This window comes from Cercospora kikuchii (assembly GCF_019650295.1).
Source record: "Cercospora kikuchii DNA, contig_00007, whole genome shotgun sequence".
NCBI classification, from domain to species: domain Eukaryota; kingdom Fungi; phylum Ascomycota; class Dothideomycetes; order Mycosphaerellales; family Mycosphaerellaceae; genus Cercospora; species Cercospora kikuchii.
In genome coordinates this window covers 1,168,829-1,192,524 of record NW_025408588.1, presented here as the reverse complement: position 1 = coordinate 1,192,524, position 23,696 = coordinate 1,168,829, and the positions used below count along the sequence as shown (strand labels likewise).

The 23,696-nt window shown below is 53.0% G+C and overlaps 7 protein-coding genes across 7 annotated transcripts; 2 read left to right on the top strand and 5 right to left on the bottom strand.

Annotated features, from left to right (window-relative positions):
* Positions 1–497: 497 nt before the first annotated feature.
* On the bottom strand, positions 498–1,563 carry CKM354_001056300 (uncharacterized protein; the record flags this gene model as incomplete). The annotated part of the gene is made up of 3 exons (XM_044806025.1): positions 498–740; positions 1,072–1,340; positions 1,500–1,563. 3 exons carry the CDS (start codon positions 1,561–1,563, stop codon positions 498–500), a joined length of 576 nt encoding a protein of 191 aa, XP_044661960.1.
* A 4,319-nt stretch (positions 1,564–5,882) lies between these two features.
* CKM354_001056200 (uncharacterized protein) lies at positions 5,883–7,575 on the bottom strand (the record flags this gene model as incomplete). The annotated part of the gene is made up of 2 exons (XM_044806024.1): positions 5,883–7,133; positions 7,183–7,575. The coding sequence occupies 2 exons, from the start codon at positions 7,573–7,575 to the stop codon at positions 5,883–5,885; spliced, it is 1,644 nt and encodes a 547-aa protein (XP_044661959.1).
* A 743-nt stretch (positions 7,576–8,318) lies between these two features.
* CKM354_001056100 (uncharacterized protein) lies at positions 8,319–10,705 on the top strand (the record flags this gene model as incomplete). Its single annotated transcript, XM_044806023.1, has 4 exons — positions 8,319–8,577; positions 8,630–9,239; positions 9,289–9,319; positions 9,584–10,705. 4 exons carry the CDS (start codon positions 8,319–8,321, stop codon positions 10,703–10,705), a joined length of 2,022 nt encoding a protein of 673 aa, XP_044661958.1.
* A 1,051-nt stretch (positions 10,706–11,756) lies between these two features.
* On the bottom strand, positions 11,757–13,634 carry CKM354_001056000 (uncharacterized protein; the record flags this gene model as incomplete). Its single annotated transcript, XM_044806022.1, has 1 exon — positions 11,757–13,634. One exon carries the CDS (start codon positions 13,632–13,634, stop codon positions 11,757–11,759), a length of 1,878 nt encoding a protein of 625 aa, XP_044661957.1.
* A 1,133-nt stretch (positions 13,635–14,767) lies between these two features.
* On the bottom strand, positions 14,768–16,780 carry CKM354_001055900 (uncharacterized protein; the record flags this gene model as incomplete). Its single annotated transcript, XM_044806021.1, has 1 exon — positions 14,768–16,780. One exon carries the CDS (start codon positions 16,778–16,780, stop codon positions 14,768–14,770), a length of 2,013 nt encoding a protein of 670 aa, XP_044661956.1.
* A 255-nt stretch (positions 16,781–17,035) lies between these two features.
* Positions 17,036–19,361, bottom strand: CKM354_001055800 (uncharacterized protein; the record flags this gene model as incomplete). Its single annotated transcript, XM_044806020.1, has 2 exons — positions 17,036–19,129; positions 19,179–19,361. 2 exons carry the CDS (start codon positions 19,359–19,361, stop codon positions 17,036–17,038), a joined length of 2,277 nt encoding a protein of 758 aa, XP_044661955.1.
* A 303-nt stretch (positions 19,362–19,664) lies between these two features.
* On the top strand, positions 19,665–23,343 carry CKM354_001055700 (uncharacterized protein; the record flags this gene model as incomplete). Its single annotated transcript, XM_044806019.1, has 3 exons — positions 19,665–19,809; positions 19,879–22,730; positions 22,783–23,343. 3 exons carry the CDS (start codon positions 19,665–19,667, stop codon positions 23,341–23,343), a joined length of 3,558 nt encoding a protein of 1,185 aa, XP_044661954.1.
* Positions 23,344–23,696: the final 353 nt, after the last annotated feature.

Here is a 23,696-nt window from a genome sequence, read left to right as displayed (position 1 = left end):
CCATGCGCCGCTGCCGAAAACATAAAACAACCTTCTGTAGCCTCCCAAAACCGAGTTCCGCTGCGTGAGTGGGTAATCATACAAAAAGTGATTTCCTGCCTCGCCCTGGGAATGAAAGAAACAAAACTCCTGAAAAGCCAAGGGACCGCCGTGACTGCTCCGCGGGGAGCGAGCGAAATCATGTCGCACAGTGCCCATTGCTGGGCTCTGCGCTATCGTATTGCGTGTCCACGAATCTCTTGGGCTTCTGTGCGGGACGCCCTGAGATCCTCTCTTTATGTGCCGTATCAGTCACCCGGTTGTGGGCGCGTAGCAAGATGAAACGCGCGACCCAAGCTCTTTCCCAAAGCATTTTGCTCGCTTCGAGCACCATGCCCTAACGTCTGTGTTGAAAATGCACTCGTGTCTTCCCTTTCCTCATTCCCTCGCCCGCTTATTAGCGAGCTGAAGCGAAGTCCTAGCTCTTTTCCGTGATTGGTTTTCTTCCATCATACTCTTCACATCACCGCGCACTTCGAGTTTCCCTCCTTCGGTTGACCTGCCTCCTGACCCTTTTCAATCTCGGCGATCATGCCCTCGAAGGCTTTTCCGACATTTTCGTTATAACGTGCCGAGGCCTCGACGAAGCCGCAACCGAGCTCTTCGGCGAGCTTTTTGCCGTCGGCGGCAGAGACTTGGCGCTGTTCGGGTCGCAGGTCGGATTTGTTGGCTACGATCATGATGGGGACTGCTTCAGCGCCCTGTGTGGTGAGGGGTGGTTAGTCTAGATTGTTGTGAGAGGGTGTAGAGCGCCCGGCTGGGTGCACGTTCGGGGCCAATTGGCGGAGCAGATGGAGCAGAGCTCAGGGCTGCTCGCGACGCATAGACGCGCTCTTGCTGCCCATTGCCCGTTTCGCTATGTCCTTCAATGACCATGCTCATGTGCATTTGCGTGCACGCTCTTTCCATCTCTCCTCCACGTCCTTCCTTTCGCGTTTCCCGCCCAACAAGACCCGCACACCGCCTCGCGCCTCCTTCTTCCCAATGCCGCAACGCGCCACAACGCCAAAATAGAAAGAGAAAAGCACTCACCAAGTGATTGAGAATCTTATCCCGAATGATGCGCACCATTTCAAAACTCTGCTTGCTCGCCACGGAATACACAATCATGTAACCATGAATGCCAATAAAGTGCTTGCTGTTCAGAATTGTGTACTCGTCTTGTCCCGCCGTGTCAATGATCTCCACGCCAAAGTCTTGATTTCGGTATTTGATGACTTTGCTGAAGGTGTTTTCGATGGTGGGGTAGTAGGAATCGACGAAGTGGCCGTCGACGTATTGGACTGTGAGTGAGGATTTGCCTGGGAGAAAGAGGTGTTAGAAACGGAGGGCCATGAGAGGGATCGGAGGAATGCGCGTGGTCTCGCCGTGGGAAATGAGATTGATGTTTCGATCTTGTGAATTAGTGTGCTAGAGGGGCAATGGGTTGAATTGTGTGAATCACTGTAGTTGCAACGTACCGACCGATCTGCTGCCCACAATGGCCATCTTGCGCTGCTTCTGCTTGGGTTCTTTGGACGACATGGCTGCGGGGTCTGCTCGATCGCGGGTCCTTTGCTGTAGTTATGTCGCAGTCGCGTGGCGAATGGCAAAAGATGAAGAAATGCAGTCGAAGAAGGTGACGGGTTAGGAGAAGTGGTTGGTGTTCGGAGGGTGGTGGTCTGACCGGGAGGGCAAGAAGCAGATGTGGCTAAAATAACGTAACTCTGGGATGCTAGCTCTTGACTAGCCCAGCGACTCGGATCAGCTCCGACGGCGCAGTGCCCAAGGAGCCTATTCTGCGATGGAAAGGCGAGTCCCAGATGCACGACGCTGGTTCTCGTCGATGCAGGGAGGCAAGAGCGATTGATGCAGGCAGTTCGCGCGTGTTTCGAAGCTCTTTCGCTTTCGCGGGAGTCGGGGAAGAAGCCAATGCGAGCGGAAGGGAGTGGGAGAGGGGGCGACGCGAGCTGGGCATCGACATCATCAAGTTCCATCCGCCGCATCATCATCAACGATCCGCGAGCCTTCAGCAGCAAGGGGGGCACATGCACGATTGGCTCATGTCCGTCCATCCTCCTCTCACATGCATTCGAGTTATTCACATTCCCGCTCCTCATCCCTCCTTCCCACCGAGCCCGAGTCCCATTCGTTCCAACTCCCGCTTGTACCACATCCGCTTGGTCGTACACAGACATGGCCAGATATGAACAAGAGACACCGTCCGTACCTATGTTCCCTGTGCCAGAGAAAGTGACAAGGACGTAATTGCATGCGTGGTGATTCGCTATTCGGCTCGCACACCCAAGTGAGCTAGAAACCTTTCCGCGAAAGAAGAAAACCAGAAAAGAATCGAACTACCGGCCCGCCAGACCGGACCCGGGCAAAGCCTTGTACATGTGTGACGGCCGTGGGAACACAACTACCGGACACATGGCTAGCGAGCTGACATGTGACAGTCATGTGAGAGACACGTCGGTTGTGGGACATCCCTGTCGTTGTACTGCATGCATTGCAGTGAGTGAATCCACTCGACTGAGAGTGCTGCAATATCTTTACTTGAGACCCCAATGTAGTGACATTGTCGCGTCGGAAGGAGAAGCCGCTGCCCATCGATGGAGCCTGAGGCCGCACAAGCCCGCAACTGGCGCATGCGTGTTCAGTCTTCGCCTCCTCTGCAGCAATCATGCCATCGAGCCAGGCTTGTTGACATGTTGCGACTGACAAGGTACCTGACTGCATGCGGATTAGAACGACTTCAAGGCTGCTCAAACTTGCTGGTGTAAGTAGGGCCGACACCGGCTAGGTACGCTTGCTACAGCAAAAGAGCCAACGCCTCGTTGCACGACTAGTACAGCCTTTCATGGTGCACGTGTGCGCTGATCATGCAACCTTCAACGTGGCGACATCTGGTCGAGATCGGGGCCTTTCGCATTGCAGCAACAACGCGTCTTTTTGCTTCGGGAAGTCGTGGACCCCATCGACGGCAGCAGACCATCATGGAAAGCATCAACGCGACATATATTTGCAGTCTGTATATCCAGACTGGTGAAGAACCTGGGCTTCTGTCACGCCACCCCTCGGAGCTATCGGATAGGGAAGAGGAAACTTTGTCACGCGTCCTCGTGGCTTGAACCAATACGGAGAACAGTCGTCAAGCACGGCGCCACCGAATTGCGAACGGCACAAGTCTACGGTACAAGCTCCGATGTGGGAGAACCTGGCTCCTGCGGACAGTAAAGTATTGCTTACGCCTTCAAGATCAGGCCAGTCAATCGCAGCATGCCGCATTGCCTTACCTAACTACGTGGAAAGCTATGCGGGCTCCTGTGCTAGGAGACCAGATTCCGGAACAAGCGAAGAGCTGTTCATTTGCTGCTAATTGCTCAGGCCACTTGGAAGCTGGCTTCACCCTCTACCTTCTGATTCAGGCATAGTGGCGCGCCTCAATCACATTTTCAAACTAGCGTCCCGCCCAATGCAGATACGCGTGAGACATCCTGAACTAACCTCTGGCGATAAGGTGAATCCCGTGCGCCAGATGTACGCTCGTGCGGAGAGACTTCTACAGGGCGTCGGCTAGAGAAGTAACGAGCCAATTCTGCTTGGAGCTTACCGCCGAGGAGAGTCTTGAAGTAAGAGAGTTCACCCTCTTGCTGCACTCGATCCCGTTCCATCTCCTTCAGACCTTGCCAGCACTCTCTGCCGGCCGCTTGGCGTTGTGCTCCCCTCGACCCATCCGCCGACATGTTTCTCAACCGGATCCTCCTCGCACTGCTCCCAATCGCTGGGTCGCTCGCAGAACCGTTTGCCTCGTCCAACAAAAAGAGCTGTCAAAATGGAGCTATCACGGTGTATGGCCGCCAATGCGCCCGTTACTGCGGCTACGAATTCACCAGCGGAAGCTACAAGAATGACTACCGTTCCTGCTTTGAGGATTGCGTGACGGCTTGCGCCAAGGATTCCAAGTGCAAATCAGCCAAATGGAGCAAGAGTAGCAAGAAATGTTACTACAATGCCAACAGCTCTCCTTATTGGCAGAAGACTGGCCGTGGTGACGGGGTTAAGTGCAACGATAAGCCGAGGCCAAAGACTACTACGAAGTGCACCACGACCAGCAAATTGACAACCAAGTCTACCTCTAAATCGACTAGCACTACGGTACGTTCACCGTTGCGTTGAGCTCATCCTTTGTCGGCACAAAGTTACGTCTCAGAAAGATTTCGACTGCAATATCTTGCCTTTCCGCTACGCTCGAGGCCAGAGAGGCCAGTCTCTCTTCGGAAGCATCGCTGTGGTCTCGCAATTTTCTTCACTAAAGACGGCCGGATCTCATCCAATTTCTTACGGCGCATATGGGCCGTAGATGATCGCATGAGCTTTACAGCCTCTGCTGCTGCTAGAAAGGCGTACTTTCTCAGGGACGCTGTGGTCGATAGAGACTAACGTTGGTGCTACTATTAGACTGCGTCAACCACGCCGACCACGACCAAGACATCTTCGTCCACCACGACCCCATCATCCACTACGACTAGCAGCACGACAACCTCTGCCAGCACAACGACTACAACTACAACTGTGAGAGATCATTGACCTGATGTATAATCAACTGCTAACAATAAAAGACCACAACCCCAACGACAACAACGACAACAACAACAACGACAACAACGACCACGACCGTGAGTAGATCTGTCTTTACAACTCGTTGACACGAAATTTCAGCTAAGAACTTCATTTAGGCCGCACCCATTCCAACAAGCTGCGCACTTTGCGACAATGGCGGAAATGACTTCTGCAGTCAAGAGGGCTGTTACTGCTTCATCCGGACAAGCGATATGGTCGCAGTCTGCACCTTGAGTGCGTCGTGCCAAGCGTGCACCACTGACAGCGATTGCACGGACGAATCGACCGACACTTGTTCATTTGATTGTTCGGGTCTTTGTGGTGGCGGTAAAGGAGAGGGAAGATGTGTCCGAGTTCTTGAAGCCGATGGCTGTGGTACTCCGCCTCCTCCCACGGCTAAGAGAGAGTTGGAAAGGGTTTTCGAGGAGGCAAGAGGGGCGAAGCGATCTCATCGTCGTCGTTAAGTTTATGGGAGATTGAGAAGGACCTCGGGCTATCTAGGTAGCTTTCGTGCGTGAACAATGGGACGCTATCCATGCGTTGGATGCTGCTTTTTCTTTTCAGCGTGATACTTGTGAAGGGAACAGAAGTACGCAGCAGTCTTTGGAGAGCGAGTGTCGGCTGTTTCAGCTTTGCTGACTTCAATATTCTAGATGCAAATTTTGAAAACCGTCAATACGTTTCTATCCTACGGCTAGAGACATTCCTTCTAGGTCTACTAATTCACGGCCCCGACCAATTCCCATTGCAAGCGCGAAAGGTCAAATACTGTCATTCACTTCATTCAAATTCTTCGGAGAAGACGGCAGCAGATGCCGAATGAAAGTCCCTTACTGCGAACAATGCCCAGCTTGACGTGGGTACACGACTGTGTCGCATACGATCATTGAAGACACGAATACGCCAAGCGCAATGTATATCCTGGAAGACGCCGTGCCGGAAAGATTGTCATTGCAACATCTGAACAGCCCAGCATCAGAGCCCGGGGCCATGGAACTGAGGAGACTGAGGACAGCCGCCACCGAGAATAGCAATGCACTGAAGCACGGATCGCAATGGCACGTGTCTTGAGAATTCGAAGCGACAGCTGCAGTCGCAAAACGTACCTTCCTGTGTGCGCTCCGGTGTGAATTCCGCAATTGCTGGTCGTCTACCTGCATGCTCTTTGTTAAATTGCCACACTTTATTTCAAATCCCTCTTCTCTCCAGGATCGTTGCCTATTTCTCCAAAGGCATCTTTAAAACGTCAAGCTGGACACTTCTTGCTCCAGCTCAGCGACTACACCCTGGAACACTTTGCCCCGGAATGTGGGATCTTGGAGACTAATCGTACGATGGTCGAAATCACACCATATGCACCGCCTGACAACGTCGCCGTATCGTGTGCCGGCCACATGATAGACCTCGTCCACCAATCTTGCAGCCGTAGTGAAGCTGGATAGCTCCACTCCGTGACGAATGTCATCCGGGATTTGGAGCTCTTCAAATCCTTTCTCCAGGGCAAGCTCAATAAGCATTATTCCGAGGGCGAACAATGTATCCTCGCGGAGGGATTGACATTTCTGGAAGTACTTCGAGCCATTTATGGGCGCTGAGACATCGGCGGACACAAACAGATGCACCGCATCCACTGCTCCGGAGTCCTCAAAAAGAGTAATTTCATTCTTTCCCCACTGAGCCCCCAGCCAAGGGGTATGGCAAAGTTGTAACATGCCATCCGCTAACGCAAATGCGAGCGTTCGTCTTTGTGGGAGGCTTAATCGATGCTGGCTTCTGTCGCTTATGATGCTGGCCAGAGATAACCTACAGGCTGAGTTTGGCTGAAGCAGAGGCTTGTTTGGCCAGAAGAGCCCGTGACGACACATTGTCACTTTGTCGCAAACATAGCCGATGTAGGCTCCTCCAGCCCGATGTGAGTTTCTCCAACTTTGCAGACTCCTGCAAAGGTCGCGGATTTCATCCCCTGGGAGCAACATATTACTTGCAGTGACGGTTGCCTTGTTTCCAGATTGTGCTTGATCTTGAAATCGGACTACTCCTGTTGTGGGGTCCATCGAGGGAACTGCGTCCAGCGGCCGAATCTCCGTCTCCTCGGATGTCCAACTGAGTTGGGCATGAGCCACTCTGTTGGCTTCGTGGTGTAAGATCAGTCTGGAAACCGCTGCTTCGGCTGAGTCGTGTGTCAATTTCAAGTCACTCGGTCTCACGTGCAGGCTGATTTGATGACTAACGATACATGTATTCGAGAGACCATTTCTGATCGCTTCGAAGATCGTTTGAGCATGAGCGCGGGCAGTGTCGAAGTCCGGTAGCCTTTTCCGACATTTTCGTACAGGCTCCAGTAAATTGCTCTGTTGCGTCAACCACATGATGCGCTGGTTTTGAGCGGTAATATCGTTCACAATGTCCTCGTAGCCCTTCATCTTGAGACCGAAGCGGATCCGACTCAATGCGTCTTTCACGGACCATGCATCCAGGGTGAAAGGGGCCTGCAAAGTGTCAGATTTTCAACTGGGAGGTCGTCATTTGACAGCATACCTTGCCTGAATCACTCAACTGTATTGCATCCGCGAAGTTCCTGATATCATGGGCTAAGGCGTCCACAGCTTTGAAATAAATGGAATAGGACCTTCCTAGACGTTCCCGTAGTCTAGCATCAAGCTTCACGTCTTTCCATCCCACACCTTTGTTCCCTGGATACTGCAGCATTGTGGCCAATACATGATCGTCCACATCATCTTTCAACAGCAGCTCGATCGAATTCAGGAATATATCGTTCTCGGTCTCCAGGATTCGCTTAAGCCGTAGGAACCCCTTACTCGAGTGTCGAATCTTTCGTATAGTTTGTACTCCGTCACTATAATGTTCGAGGGCCGAGATAAGAAGTGGAATGCCGGCTAGGACCAGACCAGCAATCTCAATGCCAGACATTGTGATTCGATGTACTGTGCTGCTTGCCAGTTAACAAGCTGCTCTAACGAGCTTTCCACTTCTAGCAAGCTTAGTCTAGAGGTCGCAAGACATGAAACCTAGACCGGCGTGTTGTGCCCATTTGTTGATTTTTCTCGTCGCGGTGTCTCAATTGATGGCTATCTCGCTTCGATGAAAAGAAGCCCCCGGGTACGGTCCACAAGGCAAAGATACGAGTTGCGAAGAGGAAGCCCAGATGAATCGGGCAGGGGACACAATGTTTGATCGTAGGTCCGGAGCACTGTTTCCAAGTTCCTCACCGGTAGCAGTCCGAGGACTATAGAATATGCCGGTGCAACGATCGGCGCGGGGTAAGGCACTCGAGCTTTGTGAACATAACATGCATGATTTCAGCCGTATTGTGGCGTCAGCTATGTGCATAAGGCTGTTCAGCTGCTTTGCTGTTTCCGTGATGCTCAACTTCGAAAGCATTCGCACGTCCTTCGCAGTTTGCTCTACCTCCTAGATCAGACGCGTGCCTTCGCTCTTTCTTGTGGGTGTGAGTGTTCTTGCCTTCGTGGATTGGTGCCTCGGGTTTGGTTGCTCTCGCTCCGCGGAAAGCAGACTTAGCAGTTCGTTACTTCTACGACAGGATCCTTTGCCATAACGTGGCAGCCACATTGGTCTGACTTGGGAGGTAGGGCCTACTTGCTACGAAACCCATCGATGGACACTGCAGCTGCACCCTCCGGAACTTGGAAGCAATGGCTGTCAATATATCTACTCTAGTTGGAGAATGTCTGGCAGCTTTCACGCAAGCAGAGTCTGGATCTTTGGTACACGAAAGCTCTCAGAATGTGGCTCTGGCCAACGAGTTTGCACGCTTCAAGATATGGGTGGGAAATCTCTCTGCACACCGTCCTACCGGAGGCCGATCCTTGGAGTACCGTCTGAGGGACTCGAAGAACCTTCGAGCTAGGGTCATCAGTCTCTTGACAGATCTATTCAATGAGCTGCAGGAACGTAAGTGTAGCACCGTCCAGCCGATCTTGATATGAGAGCTTATTCCACGCAGTTCTGTTGCCTACAGAGGACCGTATGGTAATTTCGGACGACGATGACGGCATTGAAACGGACTTCGAATTCGACGAAGACTCTCCCGAGTCACAGGATACTATTTCTGACATCAAAGGAATCATAGATCTTCTCTATCGCTTTGCATTGACTCTACGAAACCCTGCTGGCCACACCCGCATTCGAGACGCTATCTCAAGTTCAGCGCTGCGTTTCAAGCCGTGGGATGTAGATTACGTCCAGACCAAGCATCCAACTGCCAGCAAAGAGGTCATTGAACGCCTCGCGAGAGCGATGGCCACCAGGCGGCAATACATTCGATATCGGGAAGATCATTACGACAGAAAAGCGGCAAACCTGGACGCCACAGATGAGGCCACTACAATTGCCACATCGCTGCCTGACTCATCCCAGGTTGGCGGTGGGAGCACGCATGAGCTAGACTTCTCAGATCTGGAAAGTGAATACACTGCGACGTCGTATGCACCGACGGAATCTGCTGCAACGCATCTTCGGCCCCCACCTCTCCCCGATGCGGGAATATCGGGCGAACCTTTCCAATGCGATATTTGCTGCGATATTGTGTCCGTGGAGTCCGAGCATGCTTGGCGGTATGCGATCGTTGTGACTTGAATTTGGGCAACACTAAAATGTCTACAGGCAACACGTATTCGAAGACGTACCGCCATATGTTTGTCTCAGCGTTGAATGCTCGATTCCGAATCAACTCTATCCCCGAAGGAGACTTTGGCAGCGACACGTGATGAAAGCACATCACCAGTCATGGATATGCCCCTACGGTTGCTCGCTCAAAGCTTCCACGTCAGAACAGCTGCTTGACCACTTGATGACTTCTCATGGCCAGAGTGGAGACGATCCGGATATTCACAGATTACTGGAGAGCTGTGGATTTCCGAATGAACATGTGTTAGACCTTCACTGTCCTCTTTGCCAGAAGCTCAATGTGTCGACAAGAAAGTGGTTCAAGCACGTAGGGCACCATCTTGAGGAGCTTGCATGCCACGTGTTGCCGTCAAAAGTCTACGAAGAGGATGCCGAAGAAGAGAGCGCTTCAGACAATGCTCAGAAGCCACTCACTCGCGATGAACTTCAACTCCCGTCCCATATTGGCCAAGTAGCAAGCAACAGCAATTACAGGTCATCTTCATCTGATCCGGAGAACGACGATCCAAGTGCCAATCCCTATGTTCAAGCCATCATAGAAGACAGGTATGGTCGTCGCCGAGTGTATCTCACCGAAGAAGAATTCGATGCTCTTACCCTATCGGGCGAACAGGAAGAACGCCGCGAAGGACATGAAATCCGCCATCAGGACCAGCCATCACAACAAGGACACATTGGAAGGCAACAGAAAGACATGTCAGCTGGCATCGCGCAGGGACCCCCTACAGCGATCAAAAGCAAGCAAGCAAACCGCATGTCTAAAGGCGGTGGACTGTTCATCGAGAGCAATGGGTCTGTGCTATATCTTGAAGAGGATATACAAGACATATCTCTCGAGGCCACAGACGACGGCACTCGTGTTATCATCGGATCGGGGACTGGTCGTGAGACTTCGTACAACAAGAGCAAGCTCCGCAAAAGGCAAGATACGGAAGCGATGAGATCTGGCACGATGGTTTCTGCAAACCAACCCGCTTCCAAGCTTGACACAAACTTGGAAGAACAGCCTGCCACTGAGGCAGGTATATCGAGCTTTGCTCCGGGTTCGAAGGCCGATGAGCTGGCTGAACGACAAATGACAGCCCACGCGACCCCCAAATCTAGCGAGGCTGGAGAGATTGCTTGTAGCGTTTGCGGTGCCGCCTTCCCAACGCAAGGAAAATTGACGAACCATCTTCGCGCGCACGCGCCACAGCAGCATCGATTGCACATTTGTCCGACATGCGACAGACGTTTTCAATACCGCAAGGATCTTGCGCTGCATATGCCTTGTCAATCAAATCGAGAGAGAATCTGCTGCAAGGTTCTTGGATGCATGTATTCTACGATAGGGTTCAGCAGGCAACGCGAGCTGGACAGGCACATGCTAACGCAGCATGGCCCACTTGATTGATCATCCAAGCTTGTTGAGACCGATTCTTTGCTTTCGGCGCCTTAGTCTGGAGACCAACAATGCTAGTAGACCACCGTTTGAAGCACTTCATCTTTTTTTCCTCTGCCAACCCTGGCTGGGAGTCTAGATCAAGGCATCACTCGCTCACCTTACAGACCTGGTGAAGAGTCATAATCGAGGCACGCGTCTCCACGCCAAAGCCATTTCCAAGGTCGAGCTAGTACGCACGATATCAAAAAGACCCGCTTTCTGGCGATCGAGTGAACTCTGGACATCTCAATTTTTCCCCATTTATTGCTCGAACGTGAGTTCAGGAGTGGGTAATGCGAGGCATCCGGAGTGAAACACAGGGGGGTCAAACGTGGATCTTTCGCTGACCTATGAGCCATCGAGACGAATACGATGACCAGAATGGCTGGCTAGACGAGGTCTTGAAATTGTTCGAAACATAAAATCGTGTACTGTCGGAAAGTTTCGTTTGATCCAGTGACTTTCAATCAATAAGAATCCGCTGTTCCATTTGGGGGCATCTTTAGTTCGTGCTTATACCCGGAGGTACGTTCAGAGCTGCCTGTCCCCTTGTCAAATCCATATTTGTGGCGTAGCTAAGCAGTGTCTTGTGATCTGTGGTGTTTTGCGGTGGATTTTTTTCGTATTATTGTACGAGCAGCGACGCCTGTAACAATTGATCAGTATGGAGGGCATCCAGAAAATTGCCTTTCGACAGCCCGGAATCGGAAGATCAGTATACATATCAGCTCTGCAAGACATGAGTAATTTTCAGAAATCTGACATGGAAAGAACGGAAGGCGAAGCAATACGCAACAGCTCAAGGGTCACAACGTATTGTGACCCGAGCAGGATATCAAAAGGATTGTATTTGGGTGAGTCGAATCATAAAAGAATCTCGCACTCATCAGCGGAACTATCTCGAATTCTTGCGTCTCTCGGGCCTCAGAAAATGGCAATAAATCGCAGAGCATTGACAGCATCGATCGCGCACGCGGAAAAGCGGGACAAGCGGGACAGGCGCAGAGTTGCATTGTGTCACTTATGCGGCAGCAGCAACAGCTTGTCTGGCCTCCGCGTTGGCGGTGTTGAGCACACGCTCCAACACGCCATGAGCGCCCTCTCCAGACTTGAGCTCGCGAGAAACTTCTTCCAGGCCAAGCTGAGAGTCGGTCCACAAGGGCTCGACGGTTTCTGGATTCTTCACACCGACGCCAATGAATCCGCCTTCGGCGGCCCAGTCAGAAGTGCGCTTGATGTTGAGCTCGTTGAACACGCTGTCCAAAGCTTGAACAAGGTGATCACGGAATTCCTTGACATGTCCTGGAGTCGGTGTGATACGGAGACGTTCCTGGCCGACAGGGACTGTTGGGTAGTTGATAGCCTGCACGTAAATCTTGTGCTTCTCAAGGAGAAGATCAGAAGCCTTCTTGGCGACTTCTGCATTTCCGACCAAAACAGGGATGATGTGAGATGGGTTTGGAATAACCGGGATATCCTTCGCATCCAGTGCTGCCTTCACAGCGCGAGTGTGGAGTTGCTGAAGTCTGCGGTCTCCCTGGTACTCCATTTGGTAGTTGATTGCTGTCTCGGCGCCGGCCATGGTGGCAGGTGGCAGAGAAGTGGTGAAGATGAAGCCTGGGGCCAGAGAGCGGACGGTATCAACCATCTTCGCAGATCCTGCGATGTAGCCACCAACACAGCCATATGCCTTTCCGAGCGTTCCGGTGATGATATCAATGCGATCCATAACTGTTCCCTTGGTATTTCCACCGTTGGCGTAGACTTCGTAATCGAGATGTTCCGCAACACCAGCGCCGTTTGGCCCGTACATGCCGACTGCATGGACTTCATCCAAAAAGGTGATGGCTCCGTACTTGTCGGCCAAATCGCAAATCTCCTCAATCGGTCCTACACTGCCACACATGCTGTACACGCTCTCGAAAGCAATAATCTTTGGCACGTTGCCAGGCAGAGAGGCCAGCTTGGCCTCCAAATCCGCCACATCATTGTGCTTGAACACAATCTTCTTCGCTCCAGAGTGTCGAATACCCTGAATCATGGAAGCATGGTTCATGCTATCGCTCAGAATCACGCAGTCCTTCATCTTGCTTCCCAATGTCGCCAGCGTTGCGTCATTCGCCACATAGCATGACGAGAAGACCAGAGCTGCCTCTTTCGCGTGCAATTTCGCGCAAGTCGCCTCCAGACTCATCGCGTGCTGGTTGTGGCCAGAGATGTTTCGCGTTCCTCCCGCGCCAGATCCGTACATGTCCAATGTCTCGTGCATTCTCTTCAAAACCTGAGGGTTTCGTCCCATTCCAAGGTAGTCGTTCGAGCACCACACGTCGACTCGCTCATCTCGTGCAGACATGTGAGCTCGTGGGAATTCCTGGGCAAGACGGTTGATATTGTTGAAGTAGCGGTACGACTTATCCTTGTGCTTCTTGTCCAGCTCATTTGTGTAGAAGGCATCGTAATCGAATTTCTCGGATTGCGGTGGTGGCGGAGGACGGGCATATCGATCGGGAACGGCGTTCTGCTGGGTCGTTTGAGCGGGCTCGACGGGTTGACGAGTGTACAGTGGACCATCGGTACGGACGCGAGGAGATTCGACAGCGCGGGCCTTGTTCTCAGCAGTGGTGTGCAGATTGGCACGCGGGACCTTTGAGTGGTAGGCACGAGAGCCGCCGAACGCTCCTGCGAGAACGGTGTTGCCGAGCTGCGCACTGCGGACGGACAGCGCCTTGCCCATGATGGGACAGCGGCGGGCAATGGTCTGCAGGTTGCTCATGGCCCCGCCGCCGGGCGCCGTGGTCTGCTGCACGCTCGTGCTGGTGCTCAGCGAGCGCAGCGTGGCGGGCGACGTCTTGTTCAGGAATGGGCACATGGCCCGGCTCTTCACCATGAGGGCCTCCATTGTGCGTGTGGTCGTGTGTCAGAGGGTGGCGTGGGCAGTCTTCACAGCGTCAATGGCCGGTGTAGACAGGTGGGGAGGGAAAGGAAAGAGAGAGGCCGCAGCGGAAACAAAATACCAACAGCGGATGGGGAATGTCCCGGGTGGAAAGCGAACTGCCGCTTACATATGTGGACTCCTCGCGCTTGAGTACACAATTCTAGATGACCTCTGCGGCGGGCCCCACAAGCATTGGCTGTGTGGAGTAGCATGCGCCTTTCAATTGTCACTCGAAATGACACGCCGTTCATTGGCTGCGCTCCCACTCTCAAAGACATCGTCGCCGTCTAGCAAAAGCCTACTCTCACCAGCCTAACCGTCTTTACCGCATGCTGACCGCGCGCTACACACGAAGCAGGAACAAGCCTATTTCACAGCGTCTGGTCATTGGGTGAATCGTGCCACCGGCATGCTTTCGACAAACCTTTTTCCGACCTCGCACTGTTTGAGGGGTCGGTGGCGCTGATCGTAGGCCTCGGTCAGTGCGATCTTCCATACGTGGCGACTTGGACATTTGTGCCAACCTCCAACTTTGCTTTTGCCTTTGGGCCGGAGATGCGATTTGTCTGACAATTGCGCGATGCTGGAAGCTGTCTGTTCTAGGCATTCTGCGCGACACCTGCACAAGTCCATAACTTGTCCGAGCCAGGGCCAGTTCCGGTCAGCGAGATCAATATACCAGAAGCCCTATGCAATTTGCATGTTATGTAGGGTACACCACCCCCATGGCCACGCCCTCACGGGCTCATGCAGCGCCAAATGGCATCTTACTGCTTCTGCACCAATTTCAGCGAGCTGAAAGATCCTATACGTCCTTCCGTGATATTTCCAGACCCCATGCCCTGGTCTTAGGGCTGAGAGTGCAGGGATGTTGACGGAATCTGTCAGACCCTGGCTGTGGGAGATTTATGGATATACAGTATAATTGTATCAAGTTAGATGGGCTACTAATTGTACCGCAGCCCCGAGCACCGTAAGGAGATAGAAATGAGACAGTGGGTGAGAAGAGATATCCAGATTCACGATTAAGTAATTGGCGCTACGGAGGTTGCTCGCACAAAGGCGACAAGCTGTATCTGTGCGCCGCCATAACCAGCTCAACAGTCAGCCTCCCCAGAAACGTTCTGACGACGCTTGGCTTGTATCTGCTCGTACCTGTCGCGAAGATCCTGGAGCCTTGTTTTCTGACCAAACTTCTTAACCTGCCAAGCGCGATATCTTTCGGTCAGAGAAAGGCCAGCTTCCTCTGAACTGCTCGAATCATCCGAAGATGATGCCATGCTGTCGTACATGGAATCTTCTGCATCGGAAGCCTCCTGCGGGATATCCTGACCTAGCCTCGCGTCGCTGGGATTCTGGAACTCCGCTTCCTCGTCGCTGCTCTGCGTCTCATTCGTACTCTCATGCGCAAAGCAATGTGTCACTTTCATCTGAACAGTGCGTGAGACGTTGAAAGTAGGGAGCGGACAGCGGACTAATCGCTCGAGGCGCTTCTCAAAGTCGAACGCCCAGTGGTAGTACTTTGGCCCAACGAAGTCTTGAGCAACATATGCCATGACTTCCTCCACGGATAGGCTCAGCTCGTAATTGGCAGTGAAGCGACTGTGCCGGCGCTGGTCCGTCGGATCACAGCAGCATGGCTCGACACCCAACGCGGACTCCATTCCTTGGCTAAAGTTTGCGATTCCTTGACCTACAATGACAAAAGAGTCTTGATTTTCTGGAACATTGCGAAGCACCAGTAGAGAGTTCAGCTCGCCCACCGCCCCTTCGCCAAAGGCCACAATCAGGTCCCCAACCTCTGTGCGCGCATCAACAAGAGCAGCAACTTCAGATCCGCACCACACCTTGCGTGGAACCCGATCGGGTTGCAAGCCTTGGAAGTACATCTCAGTGCGCGAAAAAGCCATCTCGACATCCTCCTTCCGCCCCTGCTGATGACGGGGGAGTCCAGTATCCTCCCTGTACCGATTGAAATCAGCCTCCAGCTCTCCTCGATGGTTGGCACGTATCCGGCGGGATCCGCCATCGTGGTCGCTAAGCGTCATCTGCTTTGTTCGCGATCGCTCGCAAGGGTCATTGGCCGCGGTACTGACTAGTCGTTCGATTTCCTTGCTACGAGCAGTCAGCTCGAATGCGGCAAGCATGGCTCTTTGTTCATCAGAATCGTAGTGAGGCATCAATTCCAGAGCCAGGTCTAGCCTAGATTTGCTGTAATCCACTTTCACAAGAGGTAGATCACTTGTCTTCTTGTCAAGGAATGACTGCAGTCCGAAGAGACGATCTCGAGGATCGAAGCATAGGTGCTGAGGTCCGAAGCGAATGAACACTGATTTCATGTTCGGACGCACCGACAGTTGAAGTGACGTATTGGTGAGGTAGGAGAGACTATCGTTGTCATCGAGGTGAAATTGAGGGTTGCCGAAGTCGAACGCGGTCAAGAAACACTGGAAGAGGCTGTGAGGGATAACATTGTCTCCACAGACTAGGCGCAAGTTGCCTCGACCTGCGTAGAGTTCCTGAATGATCCAAAGGCGCCTGAAGTACGGCCGAGTGTCGAAGGCTTCAAGCATTTGTAGCAAAGCATTGCCCTCATCTTCACCGAGTTGCGCGAACAGCGATCGCCACAGTGATCTGGCCCTCCACATACTGCCGTTATTTGCGATCGTCTTGAGAAGAGGTTCGATTGCGGAGATGATGGTCATGAGACGATCACTGCTGTCTGCATTTTCCCCAACACAAACGAGGACCTCTGCTGCCTTGCGGTATATCTTGTACATCATGCTCACCTGAGCGTTCTTCTCAGCCACGTTACCCTCTTGGTCAATGCAGATGGAATCAATCCATAGATAATTTGTTCGACTGTGTGTGGCCGCTTGTCGCAATACATTGTAGCAGTTGGTGCGCACTCGTAAGCTATGTCCATTGACCGAGATGGCCACGGTCTCGACAGGACCCCAGGTATATGAGACTGCGGTATATTCCGGAAGGTCCTCGAGACTCCATGATGAGACGGATAAGGAATGTGGCGAGCTTGGTATCGTGTTGAACTCCAGCAGCCGAATGTGTCTTGTAGGGTCCGGAAGTGCAGTGTGTACGAAACGAGCCATGACATGCGTAGGTTGGTAGTGATTGCGGCCGCTTTATTCTTTAGCATAGCATAGCGGCTGTCTCCTTCTCAGCCCGACTTGGCTCTTATCGCAGTCTGTTAAGCCACGTGCTGGGTAGTCAATATAGGTCAAAATTTGATGAGCGTTTCGATGTGGTTTGACGCGACGCCTGAATCTAGTTAGATATTGAAGTTAATTTGTTGGTTGGTTAGTTGGTTAGATTCATTCTGTATATTGGCTACAGACGAGAATTATTTACTCGTCATCATCTGTGTCACCAGTGTGGATTTCTGGGATCTCAAAGTCGCTCTCGTCTTCCGAATCATCACCGGCTGCGGTGTGGTAGGAGGCCATCGTCGGAGCGCTCGAAGCCGGTGCAGTCAACGCGGGTAGTGAAGTCGTCACTGGTGGGGGCAGTACTGTCGACGCTTTTGCCAAGGGAGCTGTGTCCGGAGATGCTCGCAAACGTTTCGCTGACAGAGCTGCAGCATCATCTGTAGCTTTCCGCTTCTCAGCTGCAGCGTCGGCAGTCACGGAGCTGAGTGGCTCCAACGAAGCATTGTGACCAAAGGCGTCGAGCAGGCCAATTGTGGGGTCATTGCTCGTGTGTTCATCCACCTCTTCAGCCTTCTCTGAATCCGCATGGACCTCGATCTCAGCTTCCTGGTCCACGGCCATGGCATCTTCCTCATCATCTTCTTCGGCCTCGTCCTCCTCTTCCTCGTCCTCCTCCTCCATAGAAGTAGAATCCCGGGACGATCTTTTGCCCACCACAGGTAATCTCGGTCGCAGAAGGACCTCCACATCTGGCGTCTGGGTGAATTCCCGGGCCAATATAGGTAAGAGACTCGCCGGCACGCTGCCAGCAGTAGCCTTTTTAGCTGGCGGATTCATCACGCTTGCTTGTAGTAAATCGTGGCTGCGTGTTAGCACGGCTGTGCGGTCGACTTGTGCGCGCAGCTGCGCGGGTAGTGTATCGATCCGCAGAAGTGCTGAGCGAAGCAGGGCCTGCGCAGCTTTCAGAAGTCCCACTCGCGCTGAGGACTGACTCCGCGCGGTCTGGCCACCGGCAAGTCCCAGTTGTTGTTTGATGCCAACAGCCTGACCATTCATTTTCGGATCGAGAGCTGATTTTGTTTGTTCCGTGTTTGGCAGGAGATCAGAGCAACATGCTTTGAGGATTGATGCCAGCTCACCCACGTCAGCCTTCCTCATCGATGGGCCGGACACCTCGAGAATGGCTGCGGTTAAATCGTACACGGCCGTACGGATGCTCGAATCACTGCGCTCCGCTTGGAAAACATACTGCACCTGCTCTAGAATAACATGGTAACCAGCAAGAGTTGTCCTGCTGAAGCGTTGGATCAGACATGTGCTGAGCTCAATCGCAGCAACGTGCATCCGAGGGAGGACAGAAAACAGCGCTTCACGCTCGTCCTTCGATATCTGGTTGTTGAATTGAACAAACTGTTGCTTGCCTTGACCTGGAACGACCACTGCGAACAGTCTGGTCAGTAGGTCCATGATGAGACCAATGCGGACGGCGATGGTAGCAGAAGTGGCATTGGCCAGGTGATTTGTGAGGACACGCAGCAGTGCTACGATACGCTCAGATCCAGCATAGATTCCCTTCCATGGTTTGAGTCCAATCGCATCCTCATCCTCTGCTTCGGCCTCGCCACTGAACACCGTCCGAGATGCATGAGGAGGTAGAATGCCGGCAACAGACTGCCAGTCCTCTTGTACCGCACGGAAAATGCGATCGCAGGTAGCGTGCGTAGCTTCGACAGTAGCCTTTAGTGTTTCCTGCCACTTATCGCTGCCACCTTGCTTGGGAGCACAGTGGTGCAACAGTACGAGTAATCGCTCAGCGACTGCTCGATGCGCATCGCTGTAGTAGCGTTCTGAGATGGTGGCTGACTTGGAGGAGATGACGATCGTCAAGATGCCGCGAATTTTGCTCTCGTTCTGCCGGAAGATGGTTGGGTGTTTGGGAATCAGAAGTGCGAATGCATCGAGCACGGTATGCAGCTCCTTCGCCGAGCAACGTCTGTTCTCGATATTCGATATGCAGGTAGGAATGAATGCGGTCAACGCAGGCGTGGTGATTTCCCGGATGAGGTTCGAGTAGTCCCATGTCAGCATGAAAATGCGAGCCAGAGTCAGAACGACCAAGGTTCGCGTTGTTGGTGGGTCTGGTCGCTTGAGAATGCCCAGGAGATGCTTGACCCAGGAATTGGCTTTGCTCAGGACTTCGAGCCCTCCGGCTTCAATGGTCGCTTTGGTCAGCACCACGGCAGCCCATCGGCCTTCAATAGTGCGGTCTTGTAGAAGTGTGTTGAGTTGTGTCTGGAGATACTGTCAGAAATATCGCACTCGCCTGCAAAACACTTCATACTTTGAACCGATGTGCGGCTGTTGCAGCTTCACCCGTCGCCTTGGAGTCTGCGGAAATGGACAGGACGTCTTTGCAAGTCCATAATGAGCTGGCGATCTGCGGCGCGATGGCAGGCAGATCTTTCGTCGGCGTCGAGGTCAGACGATATGTCAGCGCGCGCAGCGTGGCCGCCGACTGTGCCATGATAGCCTACGAGATAGAAAGTGGTTGTTGTTCTGGTCTCCATAAAAAATTGTGTCCCAGGCACATCTGAGCCCTAAAAGCTGTGCCTGCCGAGAGCCGCGAGTTACCAATTACAGGGATCACTAGTTAAAGCACGTTCTAAAGTTGACGTGTTTGTGCAGCACAAGACTCCCGGAGCTCGCTATCGTTGCCTTCTCGCCATTCTTGCCTTCTCGACCTCCTCGACATGTGCGGGACGACGGCTGCATAACGATGCGGCTCCAATAGAACTGCCGCCACCACCTTCGCCGCCTGAGGTCCACCATGAGCGGTCTCGTGAAGAAGGTACCGAACCCTGAGAAGGGCGCGCGCTATATCGGTCTGCTGGATGCGGCGCTGTGCAATGGTAGCTGGGACGAGGTGCCCGAGTTGGCGCGCAAGGTAGAGAAACATGCGCCGCAGCGAAAGTGTACGGACTTTCCTCGAAGAACCCGCTGAATAGCCCCCCGAACCTCCTGCTGAAGCCACCGACTCGCAGGTCTCACCCTCGCCGCTCGTACAGAAGCACAAGCTGCTTCTGCCTCTCGCCGACCCACCTCTGCCTCTTCTACGACAGCGACCAGCATCCACGGGCTGAGCGAAGCCGTTCCGAAACTCCTCGAGGCGATATCGCAAGCAGAAGCCCAACATCCCGATGATGCCTTTGTTGCCCGCGCATGCTTAGCACAGATACATTGGATCCAAGAGGCTCCGCTAGAGGCTCTGCAAGCTCTCCCAGCTGCTTCGGCGTCTGCAGTAGCCTCGCACGATGCAGAGAAGGGTGGACCGGCTACTCTAGGCTGGCTGGAGGTATGCGAGGTCAAAGCAGCTTATATCAGGGCGGCGTGTCTGGATGCAAGTGGCAGTCAGTCGGAAGCAAGAGAGAGCTATCAAGCTGCAGTCTCTCGGACGCCAGGCTACAGAACACCAGAATTGCGCAGATGGACTGAGAGGCTGCTCGGAAGAGCATGCGTATACACTGTCAAGAAGCTCCCTTCACCTTCAATACGCGATCTCAGCGAGACATACTCTGCGTTCAAAGCATGGGGCGAGTTCTGGCAGAGAGCTGCATCCTCACCTTCGTCCGACCCTTCCGGGAATCTCCTGGATGTGTCGCGTCGGCAAGTATGGAAGGCTTACTACGACTTGCTCTCGACCGTTCTGCAGCATGACCTGATTTACAGTCCTTATTCAAATTCGCCCTCTGATGCATTTATATTCTCAAACACAATACTACCCCAAGAACAGCGAACGACAGTGAAACAACGACAGCGCTCCGAGATGTGCCGAGTCGAGACGGTCTACGAATCACTCTTGCTCGAGGAAACCAAATTTCCCAAGGCTAGCCAGTCGAACAGCGAGGTAGAGGAGTGGACCACACAAGTCGTCTCGAATTGGCGTCACTTTACTGGCTTAGAGTGGACGGATTCTGATCTGGGTGAAGGAGGCCGAAATGCTGTCTCACGCGCCACTGTGGACATTCTGTACCGAGCGGCAACGAAGACGTTCCACTCAACTCCAATTCTCAGGCAGCTGTTTACGGTGCATGCTGCACTGGGCGAGTTCGATTTGGCCATGCATGCCTTTCACAGCTACGTAGAGATCATCGACAAAGCCAAGGCACGAGCTGAGAAGACTGGGAAGCAGCAAATTGGTTCTGACGACAACGATACTGCAATGCTCCTTGCAGCTGATGCTGTTCGACTACTGTGCAGATACGGCGACCGAGACCAGGCTGAAAAAGCCAACGAGGTCAGCAGCATCATAGTCAGATGGCTAGCCCAGTTGCAGCCAACTACAGGCGGAGCCACTCAAATTAATGGCAATGGCAACGGGCACACCAGACAGACTTCCCAGTCCGTGGAGTCGGTCTTGAAACCGGAGACTCTGGCAACTGCCTACCGAGCCATGGGTATAAGCAAAGCGCACTGGGCCCATACCACCTACGAGTCTGCTGAAAGAACTTCTTTGCTCAACACCGCAGTAGACCAACTTCGACATGCTCAGAAGCTGGATCCCAGCAGCATCGATACTGTTCATGCGTTAGCACTCGTGTTGGCCGAGACGCGCGATGTACCAGCGGCCGTCGAAGTCGTTCGTAGTGCCCTGAACGGCTCAGTCATGCTTAAAGGGCAGGCAGCTTCAGAGCAACACCATGAACGAGAACGCCGGCTCTTGTCGCTTTGGCATCTACTTGCGTTGTGTCTGTCGGCGCAAGACAAGTATGACACAGCAGCGCAGATCTGTGATGCCGCCTACAAGCAATTTGGCAATTCCTCAGTGCTCTTCGGTGAGGCTCCCAAGCAGCAGTCACTGGATCCGGAGAAATCTAAAACGTTGTCTCGTGCTACGCCTGGCATTGTTGACCAAATGGAAGGCTCGGAGAAAGAGAGCATACTGCAGATAAGAATGACACACATCCATTTGATCGAACTAATGGACGGCTCGGATGCTGCTGTAGATCTCACTGATAGTCTGCTTGGACTCTATTCTAGATTGTTTGGCAATCCAGAGCATGTCAGGATCGCAGAGTCTCGGCCACCTAAAACAGCAGCAACGGCAACACCGTCTCGTCTTGGCGGCACGCTGCGCAGTATCACAGGAAGCATTCGGCCGAGATCAGCCAGATCCCGACGCAGTAGCAGTGCTGGAAAGACCACCGTGAGGCAGCGGTCTCTTACATCCACGGAGAGTGCAGGAGATCTCCGGCCATCGACAAATGCGCAAAGCATAGGTCCACCGATATCTATCACAGTGACGAACGAGGACGGAAGTCCGTCGAGCAAAAGACATCACCATGGCCATCTCCATTTGCCATTCCACAGGCACCAACACAATGGAACATCAGCTAGAACCTCGGCTACTAGTATCGCTGAGGCGAAAGAGAATGCCAAACCAAACGAGCACAACGCGGTGGCAGCACAGGTGACACAGGAGTCCAATTCGAGCCCGCAGCAGCCTCTGAAAGAAATTGAGCACAATGCAGCTCACGGTGACCTTCCGCCACCGCCTGGACACGACGAACAGCCACCTGTCCAAGATGTTAGATTACCAACGCCACATCCAGCTTCTGCCTCGACCCTTCCAGAGTCGCATCTACTGCCAATGCATGAGCGACGGCAAAAGGTAGGCGTTCTGATCAAGACGTGGCTGTTCGTTGCAGGTCTGTACCTTCGAGCAGATTCAGCTGAGGATGCCGAGAATGCGGTTGAACGTGCCTCGAAGCTTGTCGAATCGTTGGAGGTCGAGATTGGCAGTGGCGGAGACGGCATCAACGCACAGCGCTTATTTGAAAAGGGCTGGGGAAGCAGCAAGAGCATCGACGAGTTGTGGGCCGATGTTTGGTCCGCTGTAAGTTTCCCGAATTGCTTCTGCTCTTCCGTCCCGACTAACCAAACTGCAGAAAGCACACATTGCCTCGTCTCGCCAACAGCCTTTCGAAGCCATCGCCGCGTTCGAACAAGCCCTCTCGTACTATCCTGATCACAGTGCAGGTATCATCGGCTTGTCGAGTCTGCTGCTAGACATTTATGAGCAGAGAATTCCTGCCGAAGAGCCTCTTCCCACCCCACAGCCTGCTGCCACAACTTCGGGTTCTCTGATCAACGAAGCACAGCCTTCTTTGACGCGTCCCAACACTGCCACATCGACAGATCCTTCTCGACGACCTTCTCTGGTCAGCGACGGACGGCCTCAGCAGCTTGCGCTCCGAAAGAAAGATCCCACGCCTGCGGAGCTCAATCGTCTGGCTGCTCGTGACAGAGCTTACATGTTGCTGTCCAACCTGACAAAGCTGGGAAAGGGCTGGGATGATTCTGAGGCTTGGTCTATGCTTGCTAGAGCACACGAACTCAGCAGAGAGATTGGTAAGGCCAAGCAGGCGCTGTGGTGGGTTGTAGAGCTTGAAGATAGCAAGCCAGTGAGGCCGTGGAAGGAAGTTAGTCCGGGAGGATATACCCTTTGAGCAAAACATAGCACGGAGTCGGTCAAGAGTCGCACTTCCTGAGTTGTACATATCACATAATCCGTCATCAATACCCAGCATAGACTAAGTTTTGTCTTTCCAAGATCTCAGTTCCTTCGTGAAGCTTTATTTGGGGCTCGCGTCCGATACCCTACATGCTTCTATCGTCCCCATCTGGTGTCGCACAGTAGAACGCACCCAGTGCTACCCTTTGCCATTCCAACAACTTCCTGCCACTAGCTCACGCAGCCCGAACTGTTCTCCGCCAAGCACGCTTTCTCGTTCTCTCCACTTGTTTATCGTCGGTACGGATGATTGCACACCCTGTCTGAGCAACTAGGGTTGTTCGTCCA